At 40.7% G+C, this 16,667-nt stretch overlaps 1 protein-coding gene across 7 annotated transcripts in view; it reads left to right on the top strand.

Annotated features, from left to right (window-relative positions):
- ptprsb (protein tyrosine phosphatase receptor type Sb) overlaps positions 1–16,667 on the top strand; it is a 166,736-nt gene that overhangs the window by 113,119 nt on the left and 36,950 nt on the right. For all 7 annotated transcript variants that reach the window (XM_058418955.1, XM_058418957.1, XM_058418954.1 and 4 more), the window contains 4 exons: positions 3,101–3,370; positions 3,649–4,230; positions 5,149–5,285; positions 5,950–6,094. In XM_058418955.1, the coding sequence (XP_058274938.1) occupies positions 3,101–3,370; positions 3,649–4,230; positions 5,149–5,285; positions 5,950–6,094 (1,134 nt within the window). The remainder of the gene's footprint in view (positions 1–3,100; positions 3,371–3,648; positions 4,231–5,148; positions 5,286–5,949; positions 6,095–16,667) is intronic.

A 16,667-nucleotide genomic window follows, 5' to 3' on the forward strand; every position in this document is an offset into this window, starting at 1 on the left:
TTCCTCACTAGTCTTACGGGCTTATATATTCTCCCCGAGGCCAAAGCTGCCATTTAAAACATGATCCTAAGCAGTGAATCCCCCATAAGCCACGAAATCAAATACGTGCTTTGCTCAGAGACCTGGCTCGACTCTCGCAAAAACCTACTCCCAAGAAACAAGAATCTGGGCTTGAACCGCTTCATTAAATTTAATGTTTCTCCTTTGTAGGATGTGTACAAGAAACACAGTAGAAGCGTGTCACGGGTTTAAGTGGCGCTTCTTGAGATTTAAGCGCTTTTGAAGAAAAATCTTAAGGCAGAAATCTCGTCACGTAACTGCAGTGCAACTTTTTATGTTCGATGATGCTAATTCTTAAATATGGAAATACTGTTTAAGAACACCAGTTCACCTAGCGTACATATTCATGCAATCGGCCATTAGTGCGGCAGCGGTGCAGTGCGTAAAATCATGCAGATACGAGAGCTTCAGCTAATATTCAAACAGCGTGGATCTCCTGGGATTTTCCACACAAACTGCAGACTCTAAAGTTTAAAAAGAAAAAAAACGTTGAAAGTGCTTAAGAGAGAGAGAGAATCTCACACACAATAACAACTGTTTACAACCGCGGTGAGCTGAAAAGCATTTCAGAAAAGTTTAAAGCTTGAGGTGGATGAGCTTCACATCATCATCAGATCACATCAGGTTCTACTGCTGCCCAGACAGCAGACACAGGCTGAAAATTAGTGCCATTTTTTCCAAATCAAGACCATTTTCAGAGCGAGATCATCTTTTTGAAGAGCTTGACCTGTATCTGCATGATTGTATGTATTGTCCTCCTGCTGACTCACAATGAACAAGTTTTTTTTTTTCTTTTTTTTACCTGAAAAAGCAGTTCTTCAGTTGTACGCCCTAGTTCTTGCCTCCGACTTCCTCCTTTTTGTCTTATCAGGTTTTGGTGATCCATACCTCCTCCCCCTCTCCTTTCTCACCAGTCTGTCCATGTTTGCTTTCTGTCCCCTGTCCCCCTGTCCCGGGCGTTTGCTTTTAACGGAAAGCTTGGACGTCCTAAATGCTTGATATTTCTCCAAATAAACCTGACAGTCACCTGGACGTTTCATCAATCCACTAAGCAGTGTTGAACGCTCAGAACGTGTCTTAGCATCCCTTCTTCCTCATTACTCTTTTCTCTTCTCTCTGGCGCTCTTACTTTCTTCCGACACACACACCTTTCACTCCTCTTTCCTTCTTCCCCAATACACGTCTCCTTTCCATCTCCACATTCCATCTCTCTTTCCCTTGTGTAAGGAATTGGCACATAGTACATTACCATAACTTTCAGTTCGTTTTTTTTTTTCTTCTACTTCTTCTTCTTCTTCTTCTTTTGTTCTCTCGTCACTTATTTATTTAATCTGTTTATTTATTTATTTACTTATTCAGACTGAGCTAGATCTGCCAGGAGAGAGTAGAGGCAGTTTTTTCCCTTTTGAATAGTGTTGACAGCAGGAGCTTTGCTGCCTTGTGGTGTGTTTGCATCACACACACACACACACACACACACACACGGAGCACAACACAAGGTGTCTTATACTTTACTTTAAATATAAAGAACTTAGTAATGTATCATTCTGCTTATTTTACTGCTACTAAAATAATAGAAGATCAGTTCTGAAGCAAAGCTCCTAATATTAAACAACCAAAACAACAAGATATGAATTTTTGTAATGTCAAGAATCATTATTGTTTAATTGACTAGCAACAAACACATGCTATAACATAAGAGCACAAGGGGCCAATATTATTTTGGATAGAATTTACTACTAATGTCCTATAGAAGAAAATGGGGGAAGTGTTAGCGCTGCTTCTGTCTTTTCTTTGTAATATATAGCGCTGAATTTTTTTTACTGAACACAAATTTAGCGTTTTAGATTAGAACAAGTGAGAAGCCTACAGAGAAAAAGCAGGTAGTGTCATTTCACACCTTTTTTTTTAATGAAAAAGTAGGTGGATCTGTGTCGTTTTTTGTCCTGCAATCATTTTATTTTTCATTCTAGTTGGGGAGCATGAATAGTTTCGAGTTTTTTAAAAAAAGAAACTGCAGTATCAGTGCATAATTAGTGAAATAATTAAACCAATTATGCTTTCTTTGGATGTGGCTTGACACTTACTGAGTAAACCATACACAGCTTTCCTTAGAATATCATTTCCGCTTGTTAATATATAGTTTTAAATCTGCCAAACCTACGCGATGTCCTACGCAAAGTCCAAACATTTCCCACAATCCCAGGCAGCCCACGTTGTCCTGCTCCCTCATGCAGTTTTTGCCAATCCATATCTGCCATGCTCAATAGATGAGCGCAGCCCAAACCGGACTGGCCATGAGATCGATAGCTGCACGTATCGATCCGAGCCACGTCTGATCTTCAAAGGGCCCTGTCGGATCGAGCCCGGCCCTGAAGCCGGCACAAAAAAAAAATCCCATTTAAATTTGTCATTGTGCGGGCGAAGCCGAGGGCATTTCAGATCGGCTGCGAGAGCTGCCGCCGAATAGGCGAAATTAAAGCTCGCCGGAACAGGGCGACTGTTAAAAAGAAATATGCAGCGTTATTATTCCCACTCGCTCCTGACTGAGTTGCTAATGGCAGTGCGATGTTATTCTAAAACATCTCCTGGGTGAAAAAAATTGGCAACGAGAAGGAAACCTCTCGTGTTAACATTGTGTTTTTGACTTTTACAATTCTTCTACATAGCTCGCTTAGCGTCTTATTAAACCCTGCAGGTACGATGTTAATGAATGCCCTATATCACTCCTGCATTTGTTTAGAATTCAGCTTGCGATAGTGCTTTTATTTTACCAACTGCGTGACCTTTCGTTTGCCTTTAGATTCCGAGCTCGTACATATTCCGTTTTTTTTTTTTTTTTCACATCCCTACGTCATGTCGTCTCATACCATACCTTTTATTGTTTGCAATATGACCTTATAGATGTGCTTTTTTTCTGTCAATTCCGATGTCCAGCTCCTCCGTTGTATCTACCTGAATATATATCTGTAACCCCCCACATGTTCGTTTGCCATTATTGTTATCCCTGTCTCTTCTTCTGTCTTGTTCTGTGCTGCAGTTCGCCGCGTTCCGCCCCGTTTCACCATCCTACCCTCGAGTCACGAGATCATGCCAGGAGGAAGCGTAAATATCACATGTGTAGCAGTGGGTTCCCCCATGCCCTACGTGAAATGGATGCTGAACTCCGAAGACCTGACGCCCGAAGAGGAGATGCCGGTCGGACGGAACGTTCTGGAGTTGAACGGCGTCCGCGAGTCAGCCAACTACACCTGCGTGGCTATGAGCAGCTTGGGGATTATAGAAGCTGTGGCTCAGGTCATCGTTAAATGTAAGCAAAGGCGTATTCTCAAACTGGGTTCTGTTTTCTTCAGGCAGTTCTGTCAAGTCACGATTAGTATTTTTCTTTTTTCAAGTCTGGAAATCAAGGACTTTTCTTTTAATTACTTAAACTGAAAGGTACCATCTGTTATTTGCTGTTCTGAAGGTATATATTTACTCATAGGTTGTTTGTACAAGAAGTAAGTTTTTTTTTTCTTAATTGCGTTTTCCCATTAACCTTCAAACTGTACAGAAATTCAAAACTCTTTGCTGATCATTCTGTCACAGCGTTACCCAGAGCCCCCGGCACCCCCATCGTGACTGAGACGACTGCCACAAGCATCACCATCACCTGGGATTCTGGCAACCCAGACCCCGTGTCCTATTATATCATTCAATACCGGGCGAAATCACCCGACAGTAAGTTCGAGACGGTGGACGGCATCACAACGACACGCTACAGTATCGGTGGCCTCTACCCCAACACCGAGTACGAGATCCGCGTCTCTGCGTTCAACACCATCGGCCAAGGCCCACCCAGCAACAAGGTGGACGCCAGGACCGGGGAGCAGGCGCCGGCCAGCCCGCCTCGGAACGTCCAGGCTCAAATCATCTCGCCCAGTGCTGTAACTGTCAGGTGGGAGGAGCCTGAAGAACCCAACGGCCAGATAAAGGGCTATCGTGTTTACTACACCACGGACCCATCTCAGCCCATGAGCAACTGGAAGATCCATAACGTTCAGGATAGCGTGATCACCACCATCCAGAGCCTGGCTCCATCTGAGACATACACCATCCGTGTGCTGGCGTTCACCTCTGTCGGAGATGGACCCTTCTCTGACTCGGTGCATGTTAAAGTCCTGCCTGGGGGTGAGCAGAACATTTCCAGCTTTCTATTTTCTTTATATTCTTTAAATCTACACTATGGTGGACTTAGAGGTCTGCATCCAAGATTCATTATGTAATGAACTTCTGAGCTTGTTGATGTATTTTCACTTTGGTTAGTGGCTTTACCCGTAATTCCATTTGACTACCCACTTGACAACCTCTAACTTATCATGGGAATAAATAAAATGCACCATCCAATAAATTAGCACCAAAATGGCTAAGCACATCATAAATATTTCAAAAGAAGCATATTTAATAGCTTTCATGCTGGAGGTTTTCCTTTAAGGAATGCCAATCGTTAGCAAAAGATTGAGCCATATAACGTCTTTTGACGTTTTGGATATAAAACGAAGCGATTTATTTGAAGATGACTTGGGGGATTTGTTAAATGGTTTCAAGTTGACAGTCAGAAAGAGAAGATCTACTAAAACTCCACAGAACCCTTGAGTAATGCTTTTCTTTATCTTTATTATTAGTGACATAAAGTAGATTTGTGGACAGATAAAACCCACTGTGTGGGAATTTTTTTTGATGGTAGGTGTGTGTGTGTGTGTGTGTGTGTGTGTAAAAATAGATGGAGATGCAGACAGAGATGTAGGGAAAGTCACAGGGACTAGCGTTACCTTTTTCATCCATATTTTTACAAATCTGTAAACTTTGATGTAAAATGATGTTTTTTAAACTGGAATGTATTTTTATTTTATTTTATTTTTATTATTTTTTTTGTACTCATTTAAGCCAATTAAGAAGCAATTTCTTTTAACCTTGGAAAACCCTTTCAGCATCGTTCCACTTGCGCCGCTTTTCATGTTCCACTGGAGCTCATCACAAACGGTTTTGTAATTCAATCATTTTTATGTCATATTAATTTACATAATTTATTTATAAACTCTGTTTTAGTCCCAGGCCAGCCAGGGAAGTTCCGGGTGGGCAAAGTGAGAGATACGAGCATCGAGTTGATGTGGGATCCGCCGTTCTCTAAAGAGCCCATCAAGAGCTACGAGCTCATTTACAGAGCTGCCAAACACGGCACGCAGGTGAGACATCTGATTATTACAGATATTAGAAGGAGGGGGATACGGGCTCTTCAAAAGTTATTAAAGAAAGACAGGTTGCAAAATTGTATCTGTACATTATTATCAGTGTGCCACGTTTTAATATCAATACATTTAACATATATATATACCTTTATTTATTTCTTTATTTCTTTATTTCTTTATTTATTTATTTATTTATTTATTATGTTCACATCCTAAACTGATTGTCGGCATCTAATCTTTTCTCATGCTTATACCTAACAATTAAAAATTTAACTAATATATAAGAATGTAACTATTATTTCTTCATAGCTATGTTGAATTCTCAATTCTGATTGGGTTTCAATTCACGCTGCAAATCACAAAAAATCCAATTTCCAACAAGGAAAAGTGCCCCGAATGAAGCCGTCATTCAGCTCAGAATGCTAAAGTGGGGAATTTAAGCAACATCCAACTTCCCAAAGTTTTCTGACAAACACACACTCAATTAAGGCAACAATATGGCGGTGCACAGTCACAGTCACCCCTTTGGCATTGAAAAACTAGTAAGCTGTGGTATAAGAGCAATAAAACACTTTGAGATGTCCTTTACTTCTGTTTTATCTTTCATCCCTACATCAGTTTTCGAATCTTAATGAATAAAGCTGCTGTTTTCTATTAACAGGAGAAGAAGGTTTTCGAGCCCAGGTCCTCGTACCTTGTCGAGGGTCTGCGGGCAAACACCGAGTACACCTTCTCTCTGGCGGCCATTTCCAGCAAAGGCATCGGAGCCTTCACCAACGAGATCTTCCAGCGCACTGCCCAAGCCAGTATGTCCATATCTCATCAGAAGTTCTGTACTGTTCTGCTCTAAACAACCCGGAATGACCCCCATCCTTTAACACACCCATTTCTCCTTGTGTCCCATTTTGTCCTTTGTGATTTAAAATGGCTGATTTAGCTAGATATGTTTCATACGGACAACTTGTGCATGTGACCTCCAAACATTGATGATTTTTGCATATTGTTGTATAAATAAAAATATTCTTTAGTCATGAAGAGTGTTTTGACAGAAGTGAGACACGAGGTAGTGGGTTGGTGAGGAATTTCAGAAGTGTGCTATAGATTTTTTTTTTCCCCCATTCATCCCCATTTTATCGCTGTGCTCAATCTGCATGAAACTGATACATGGAGACACATGCATGCCTCACTCCTCCACCAAACTCCTGACAGAATTAGCCTGGGTCTTCAAGGTATCACGTATCTCCCCGTCAACTATCCATCCATCCATCATCCATCATCCATCGTTATTCATTCAGCAGCTTCTCCGTTCATACGTGTCACATTTTTTGCTCTTTGAATGTTATGTAGCTTTTGTTATGTAGTGTGTGAAATCTTCCTGCAAAAAAAAAAAAAGCCACAAACAGACTGGATGGGATTTGTGTTTGTTTACATTTCATTTTCTCCTTATTCCCTTTTATATTTTCATCCCTGTTCTCAATGCCCTACTTTTCTTTAGCTCTAACCCAACACTACATGACTTGAAATCATTGAATCTGTTGTTGTTTTTTTTTTTCTATTATGATGATCACATTTCAAACATACACCAATATATAGCATCAAGCTCATTTACTGACTGTAAGTAGATTCCGAAGAGCCAGTTAATGGTAAGTGAGAATCAGTCTGGGGAACAGATGGGAACTGAGACCTCGAGTGAAGATCCGCATTGGCATGGCACGACAGTACCACCACTCACGGTAAGCCTCTTTTTTATTTCCACTGGTGATGGATTGAAAGAACTAGGCCTCCAATAGTAGGACTTTATTGCACAATGCTGCGCATTCAGATGATTAAACCAGATTTTCAGCCGTTATTCAGACTCTAAAGTTGAGCTTCATGTCCCAGCACAGCACTTTGAATACTTTGATTAGCCAGCAATATCACCAAAATAGGCTAGCTGGTTTATGCAGTCGGTGGAAGAGTGGACTTGAATTGAAAGGAGCTAGCTTCGTAGCCAAGTCACAATCAAGACAAAATGAAAACAAGATTGAGAGTAAATCCCATTAAAACCTTTCCAATGCCAAGCCCTTACTTCAGCTAGCTGGCTCATTTGTGCATTGTGCCAACAATAAGGTTATGGTTTATAGAAAAAAAATACTAGAATTACTTCATGCATGCGATCCAAGACCATATTTAGCGAGACCAAGTGCCAAGACAAAGACAAGTCCAAGTACGAATGCCAGTAAGTCAAAAACAAGAGGCTTTTAAATATTCCTTATCTTCCAAAATATAACTGGGATCTAATTATATGTAGGAACTAAAGTTATATTTGCAGAAGTGGAAAAAAAAAAAAACACCGGACCAAAGGGACGGTCTGTGGAATCATTTTAGCCAGTCATCTGGATTTGTCACGCACAATTTGCCATACCTAATTTGCATAGAATTGAGGAGATCTCAATTCAAACATCGCTTGTTGCTGACATTGTGGCTCTGTCACGCATGTGACACAGAAAATGAACAGTCATCTGTTGCTTTATTGTTGTCTGATGTGAAGTTCGATCTAGATGTGCATGTACTGCCGTTTAGTCTACAGGATGAAATATTTCCTCATTTGCTTCAGTGGATTTCAGTCAGGTTTGTTTTGTTTTTTTTAGCGATCTGCAATTTTCTGCAATGAACGTCTCCGAATCCTTGGTCGGAAAAAAGCTAGACGTGTGACAACACAGCAATCAGTGTGATAAGACTAGGACTCGCTTGTTCTGATTGGACTACGGTCCAGTAAGCTTTGTGAATGCATATTTCACAGTTTTACTTGCAGACACTGCTGTGTACCAATAAGCTTTATTTTACATGGGGGGGGGGGTGTTGACAAGACTCTGCACCCTGAGACTCTCAGTCTAGACCTTCTCTGGCGAACGAATCAAAAATAGACACATTTTTGTTCATTAGATAATTTACCTCACTCTAATATCTTGCCCTTGGATAGGAATGCATCATCTTCTTCTGAATCCATCCAAGATGACTCAGTACATATTCAGAGACTGTGAACATCACCAGATTTGAGTCTGGATTCTAAAAAGGAACTGGCATTTCTAGAGAGTTGGACTTTTTCATTCCAGGGAAGTCATAATTATTAAGTAGTCCACTGACACTATTCACCAGTGGAGCTCAGAAGACGCTGACCTTTTGTATGCTGGTGTAATTTGCACAGGCACATCCCAATATCCATAGCATTACCTCACATATCATGTAGTCTCACAGTCCCATAACTGATTTTGCCTTTTCATGTTGTTTTAAAAGACACTTGAATGTCGAACCCGACGCCAAAAGGCTGACTTTTTGTTGACAATTTCGTCTGCGTGTGTGCTTTAGACCTTGCTCTGAGATAACCATTTTGAAAGCAGTTACACGTTTCCGTGTGTCATCACTGATACCCTAAATTTAATTATTTTGCTTCGTTTTTAATTATTGTGGTACATGACTGGGCATGCTGTCCATGCCACTTCGCTGTGTACCCGAGCTCAGGCAGTTCACAGGAAGAACGTTATCGGTTTTATTGATTATTATGACGGCTCGGCGCGGATTCCATTATTTCTAATAACTCCCTCGCTTCTGGTCCTTCGCCAGTCAGCACGGCCTTCAGCTATGGAGCTTTCACGCAATTACCCTCAATCACAGAGACCAAAGATCCAAATTAACCCTACTGCCATTCACACTAATGCCATCTATTAGTGTCATTCTATGTGGCGTGGCAGCACAGAGTTCACAAACGATTTCAAGGAGGGGAAGAGTAATTGGCGGACAGCCATTATTGTTTAAAAAAGCGTAAGTGTAATGCATATTATCACCGACGAGTTTAACGTTGTGTGTATGCGTCGACGCTAACGTGGAAGTCGGCTTACGAGCACGGTCACGTAGGTCTGCCTTCAGACCTGTATTCACACCTAATGTGTCTACTAGAGGCAAAAATTGAAAAAGTAAATGAAAGTGTTGCAAGCACTGAAGATAAATGGAGGAGACATCTGGGTTCTAAATCAGTTAGATATTAACGTGGAACATAGAACAAATAGAGGACATTTAATAAGAAATTTATAATCTAAACTAATCAGTTCTCCAGAACAAGCAGGATGTATGTCCAGTATATCGTTTATATTTACCTGGCAGTCTGGATCAATGTGTAGTCCGGATTTGAATCTATGATTAGACTTAACGGATGATTTTCTATCCATGTTGGACATCAGCACTTGTTTGGATTCATTAAGCTCATTACTGTATAGTGCTACACTGGATCGATGCCAGGTGAACTGTGTCATATTAAAGATTTACAGTATATTGGCTCTGTATTTGTTGCTCTGTAATCCTTGATGGAATTACCCATGGAAGAGGTGTCACAGCCTTTCCGGTTACGGATCTCTCCACCTAATCTGGGTTTTCCCGAAGCCAAAGCAGGGCAGATACACACGACACACCCCGCATCACCGGGTCACATCTCCTCTAATACGGGAGTGTTCTGGTGGAGCACATTTATACACACTACACTACTCCAATGCATTAACATTTCTAATAGCTGTCGGTGCAGTCAGTGTAATCAGAGCACGCTTGCTGCTGAATGGAATGGAATAGAATAGATTAACACGGTGATTTTTTTCATAGTGCCTATGGTGCGGTTTTCCCTGAGGAAGGGCAAAGTCAATTTTTCAGTCTACTGTTTTAGATTGTCAGCTTTCCTTTTTTCACTGTGCGCATTACTGTCATGTCTCAGACTGTCTATCTATCTATCTATCTATCTATCTATCTATCTATCTATCTATCTATCTATCTATCTATCTATCTATCTATCTATCTATCTATCTATCTATATATATATATATATATATATATATATATATATATATATATCTGTCTATCTATCTCTCTGTCTGAGTCACAACTAGCCCTATGACCGACATTTCCCGAGCCCAACAAGAACTGATATATATTCTTGCTCTCTTCATTATCTAACTAAACAAGAAAGCTAATTAGAGTTGATTTGTGGCATATGCTCAGGAGGATCTAATAATCCTTTAAAGAAAAAAATTTTGAAGCATCTTTTTAATAACCCTTGATGGATTATAAATGAAATGACACGTATTGGTCTCAGGCTGCAGCACGAGGCTTCGTTTCACTCACCGTAAACTGTCACCATCTGGATGGGAAGCCTGATCTGTTTCTCCCCTCAGGCCAGATGCCCATCCACCCATCCATCAATCTCTTTTTGTGCTGCAACAGAATGAGGGGTGACAGGTGACAGCTATCCATTACACACTCACTTTCCCGTTAATTAGGTTGTCCATTCCGGTTCAATATGCTTCTCTGGTCATCGGGAGCTCGACCGTTTCCCAGGTTTCTCAGATAAACATTGCTTTGTATTATTCTTCCTAGCTCCATTAACAAACGGTATTAATATTATTTTTGCTTCATCACCTCATCGTTTGTTTCGCTCAACTCATTTATCTATTAAGTTCTGAGCCAAATTGAATTTGGTGCCCATAATTAGGTTTATTGATTTGTTTGTCATCTTGGGGACATGAAATCTTCTCCAGTATCTCATCTCCGCCATCTGATATTGCGTTATTACATTTCCTGAGACGTGTTTTTCTTATTCATTGAATTTCTCTTTCTTTGCACCACTCCACCCTCTCTATATTCGGTTTCAATTCTCTCGGCCCACTCAGGACCCTCGGCCGCTCAGTGCTTTCATCTCATGCTTGGTAAAGTGCGCTTCCTTTACCACATTCTCGATCGGCTAAAGGCACGCCACCAGACTCGCGGCCGGTGAGACGAATCTTATGCTTTTAAAATGAATCAGATGTTGATCAGGAATCTGGGAAGGTTACTGCTTCAATGTGGCGGTGATTACAGAGTAGAGTTCAGGCCCTGGAATTGCCACTTTTATGTATAAATATAGTACGAATCAGAAGAACCAGAACCAGCCGTCATGTTGAAACATCTCATTGATAAACCTTTAAATGAGCGCTCAGTGTAGAAACTCCATCCTTTTTTAATACCCTTAAGCATGGTGAATTCACAAAGCAATATGAGGCTAATTATTTTATTCATAGACAAGCTTTCACAATAAATAATTTAATCGACAACTAAATTCCAACAGGGTCAACTTTTTTTAGCCTCTAAATCATTGGCATCTTTGGTAAAGAAGAAAAAATCGTGTTGTGGTTAATTTGCTTAATAAGAGTCATTAGTTCGTACTTTGCAACCTCCTTTTCCCAACATAGCAGCACTGAGTCTTCTGCAATGCTTAATAAGACGGAAGCAATCAGACATTTTAGGAAGCTTCATTTTGTAGTTATTCAACCATTTCTTTGTGGATTTGGATGCTTCGGATTCTTCAGGTTCCATGGTCCTAAATCGAAGCCTCTTCAGTGGATGATTAAACCTTGTTCAGATATACTCATATTCTACCATATTACCCAAAAGTTGACCGTAACGCCCATATATGCTTTTTGAAGATGTCATTACAGATTTAGTTCCGCTTTCTGCTATAATACTATAGATTATAGTACTAACATTCTCCCAGGAAGGCTTTCTACAAGATTTTGGAACGTGGATGCAGGGATTTGCTCATTCAGCCAAAAGAGTATTAGTGAGATCAGGCACTGATGCTGGACAAAAACAGGCCTGGCGTGCAGTCAATTCATCCCAAAGGTGCTCAGTGGGGTTGAAATCAGAGCTCTGTGCTGGACACTCGAGTTCTTTTACACCATCCTTGGCAAGCTGTGTCTTTATGGAGCTTGCTTTGTGCACAGGGGCGTTGTCATGTTGAAATTTTCGAGCCACTTAGTTTCCAGTGATGAAAATTTGAGACAAGACATCCTACAATGTGCTTCCAACTTATGGGCTTAAGACCTAAATATGGGTGTGATGGTCAGGCGTCCACAAACCTTTGGCATTTTAGTGTCTCTGAATCTATCTTAATCTAATAAACATGGTGCGTTGTTTAAAATCACAATACACATGTTCAGCTTGTTTCACTTATATTTAAAATCAATTTTATAGTTGGATTCATGTAAAAGGGTGCAAGAATGTGAAAATAACAGCCCCTGTGCTCTGAGAGAGATGTGAGAAAAAAATCTAATTCATTTTTAATAATAATAATAATAATAATATAAAAGAAGAAAACTTAAAAACCTTTAAAATTGATTTTGTAGCATTAATTGTTGATGAACCTCACTGTTAAAGAAATCATTGAAAATGACATATTACACAGAGATAAAGTCAAGGTGGGTTTTGTATTAGATTCACAAACACTGTTGCCACAGATATTAGGAGATTCATAGATTCACTTCTGTATGCTACTGAGTAAAAAGACTTAAGAACTCTGAGTGCTCATGATATGGTGCCTGCGGTTGACATGCACACAAAGTACTAGACCCTGTGGAGACGATCCCATCTCCTCCTGCACCGGAGACCGCGTATCATGGGAGCCCGAGAGGCAAACTGCTAATTGCTAAGAGACGGAGATGATACAAGCCTGCTCCTCTGCATGGATACTATGTGAGCATGAGTGTGTAGGAGAAAGCGTGTGTGTGTGTGTGTGTGTGTGTGTGTGTGTACGAGGAGGGGGCACGTTGTCAGAGGAAGGAGTGTGCTACATAAATAGATGTGTGAAAGTGACGTAAGGCTCTTAGTGCCTTTGACTGCAGGGTTGGTGCTGTGGTTTGTATTTTTACCCTGAAACAAAGCTGCAGCAGATATATTCATACACTTCATTTCATTATGCTTTAAACCTAGCATTATATACATTACTCTGGAGATTAGGGCACTAAATGATGCATACCATACTGGAGTCATTTGCTTGAAATGAGTTATTTAATAAAGCATTATGTATGATCAAGGATCATTGTTTCAGCAACATTTTTAGAACAGAATTATTCTGAAATATTTTAAAAAATACCAACATGTTCACTTCAAGCACACAGTGTTATCATTTAGGACTAATGCCCAAAACCTCAATATAAATATACAGTATATACACTCCAAATATACACCACAAACTATAGTTCATTGTAAGGTATTGCTCTTAGTGTGTTGTGTTCTTGTGTGTCTTGTTTTGTTGATCACCTGAACCTGCTTATCTTTAACAATGGATAATTTAATCACCAGACATGACAGTGACCGATGCTGTAGGCTGCATTAATCCACACTCTGAGGTAGAAAGAAATCAGCCCCAGCCTCACTTATTTCCATATTTTTCAGTGTTCAGTGTTTTTCCTTCAGTGTTGCTATGGCTGCTTTGTGATCATTTTCTCAGCCTTATTGCAGTCGTAGTGATTAAATCTGTGCTGCAGCTGTTGTGTGTGCAGAGGTGAAAACCCCTAATACAAAACTTCAAAGTAGTGCACTTTATCACAGGGTTGATTTTCACCACAGACCTGCTGAGAGGTCCTGTGTGTCTGTATGGTGTCGGAAATCACTTGCTATTTTGTGACCGCTGTGTGACTGAGCTCAGATGTGTGTGTGTGTGTATTTGCGTGGGGCAGTGCCCTCACAGCTGGAGGTACGGATGCTCATCTTCACCGCCATCAGGCCGGTGTTGCGATTTGGCGTTGCCAGGGTAACAGAAAGGGCAGATCTATGGTTACCAGATGTAGGAGAACAGGGAGTCTGCCAGGCTGGTGTGCTTCAGACTTGTGATGCTGGACGATTGCCAGGTGAAGTCATCTCACCATGCCGCTTGTAGGTTTTTTTTTATACTGTTGAGTTTAAGTAGCTTATTTTTAATACGTTTACAGCATTTAGCAGACACCCTTTAGCCGTTAGTGAGTCTCTGTCAACAACATCTTCATGCTAGGTCACTCAGTCAGAGAAAAGTTTTAAAGACCATTTAGAAAATTCTGTAAAAACACACCTTTTATATCATTGGCATGGGCATGAAAACTAAGAATGTAAGCCATAAATGAAGACAGGTAAAACTAGGCAGTCAGTTATGGCAAAACAAAAGAGCCATGTAAGCAGAAGACGGATCTGCGCATAGAGAATAAGGCGCAAATATATGCGTCAGCTGACAAACGATCCAACGCTCACATCTTATTATTGATATTATACACCGACCAGGCATAACATTATGACCACCTGCCTAAAATTGTGTTGGTCCTCGCCTTTTGCTGCCAAAACAGCCCTGACCCGTCATGCACTGTGTAGCTCGTCTGTTGGATCAGATCACACGGGCCAGCTTTTGCTATCCACGTGCATCAATGAGCCTTGGCTGTCCATGACCCTGTCTCCGGTTCACTTCACCTGTCATTGCTCATAATGTTATGCCTGATCGGTTTAAAAGATCTGTACTGGTGTAGTAGTGAGTCAAAATATCTTCCTAGCCTTTATTATTCATTTTCTGCTCCAAGCTGTCTGGAACGTTATCTTTTGTGAGTGTCACTATGCTCAGGAATGTGCTTTTCTCTTCATATTACATATTTAGCATACACACACGAGCATGAAGTATGGAAATCTGAGTTTTTGATACTTTATTAAGATTTTTAAATAGAGAGAGAGAGAGTGAGAGTTTGAGTGAAAAATGATGTAGTTTTAGAGTTACTCTTATGTTTGTATATTGTCATGAAGTATATGATGTCCGGGTGAGTTTGATCCAGTTCTTCATGATCAAAAAAAAATAGCATGAAGTGTTTATTTCAGCTGTTAGCACTGTAAGGATAAAGTCTGTATGCTGTCTGAAACTGAAAGAATTTGTGTTGGTTTCATGCTGTGCTTGACCAGGCTGCGATATAAAACAGTCCAAATGGTTTACTTTACAGCTTTTACAGTTTGTTTGACTTTGATATAGTGTTGAGTGGCACCACAGGTCATTAAATTAATGTCTATTTTTTTTTTTCTCCGAAAACTATTCCTTTTTATGACACTAATAGAAATCTGGTCATATGTGGGGAACGAACAGTTTCTAAAAGAAATAATACTCTTCTCTCTAGCGTCCTGGGTTCGAGTCTCGCTCCCGCTCACTGTGTGTGTGTGGAGTTTGCATGTCCTCCCCGTGCTTGGTGGGTTTCCTCCGGGTGCTCCGGTTTCCTCCCACAGTCTAAAGACATTCTTCTAGGCTGCTTGGAGTCAATAAATTGCCCGTAGTGTGTGTGTGTACCCTGCGATACTTTGGCACTCCATCCAGGGTGTATCCTGCCTTGACGCCCAATGACGCCTGAGGTAGGCACAGGCTCCCTGTGACCCGAGGATAGATTGGAAAAGTGATACAGACATGATATGGAAAAGACTGAACATGTAATGCATAGCATTTGAGGCATTTGACTCCATTATTTGTTTATAATACTTGATCAGACTTCATTAGTAGTACGTTAAATGTGTAATTAGTGTTGAAATCTGAGATTAACAAGGTGAAAGAATAGTGTTAAATCAGTCACTCTTTACAGATGATTAATTATGAAGCAAAATAATTATTTTACTGTTTTACATCGGCCAAATTTTAATGAAAGAGATTCCAGTCACGTTTCAGTGACACCCATTGACTTTCATACACTTTCACAATTTATTCCTTTTAATACACACACACACACACACACACCAGGCAGCAGCACAATACATAATTATTACAGATCCACGTCAAGTCAAGATAAACATCAGGATGTTGTGAAGGTCCTTGATCCAGACCCTCACCTGGTCAGTTGCATCCTGTCTGATTTGCTTTAGATGAAAGTTATCAGCCAAATGAGCTTATTAGCTGAGATTCTAGAAAACATTTTCTATATTTTTCGTCTTTTTGTCATGTCCCCTCTATTCATTAAAGCTTTAGATGACCAGACTGAATGACAAAAGCCACACAGATTCTCCCGACCCCCCCCCCCAAATCCACTCCAGTGAAATACACACTTAAAGTAAGAGTGAGAATGAATGGCTCTTTCTTTCTGTCACTTTCCCTCTCTGCTTGTTAGCCTTCAAACTGTTCTTGCTCTTCCAGCAGGCTGTCCATTCTACCTTTTCAGAAAATTGCTTGCTCGTTCACTCGTTCACTCCCTCCCTCACTCTCTTTTCCCTTCACTCCTACGCTCCCCCTGTTCCTGACTCATACTTTTCACCCCCCCTCCCTGCCTCCCTCCCTCCCCCTCCATCCATCCATCGCTCGCTCTCTGTTTCTCTCTCTCTCTCTCTCCTTCACCCTGTGTATTTTTTTTTCTTCCCTTTCTTCCTGCTGGCACTGTGTTAGTGAAAAACGCATGATGCGGCAGAATATGTGAGTATGGCAGGCACATAAGGGGAGGCGGAACTGCGATTCGGGATTATTGGCGCCCTTGGTAAAGACGGGTGAATAAGGTTGTGAAACAAAATGTCTGTGCTTAATTAGTTAAGCCTCCACTTAAGAAAGGAGAGAAATCTAAACCTTTC

The sequence above is a fragment of the Hemibagrus wyckioides genome, linkage group LG20, assembly GCF_019097595.1.
Source record: "Hemibagrus wyckioides isolate EC202008001 linkage group LG20, SWU_Hwy_1.0, whole genome shotgun sequence".
Taxonomy (NCBI): Eukaryota; Metazoa; Chordata; class Actinopteri; order Siluriformes; family Bagridae; genus Hemibagrus; species Hemibagrus wyckioides.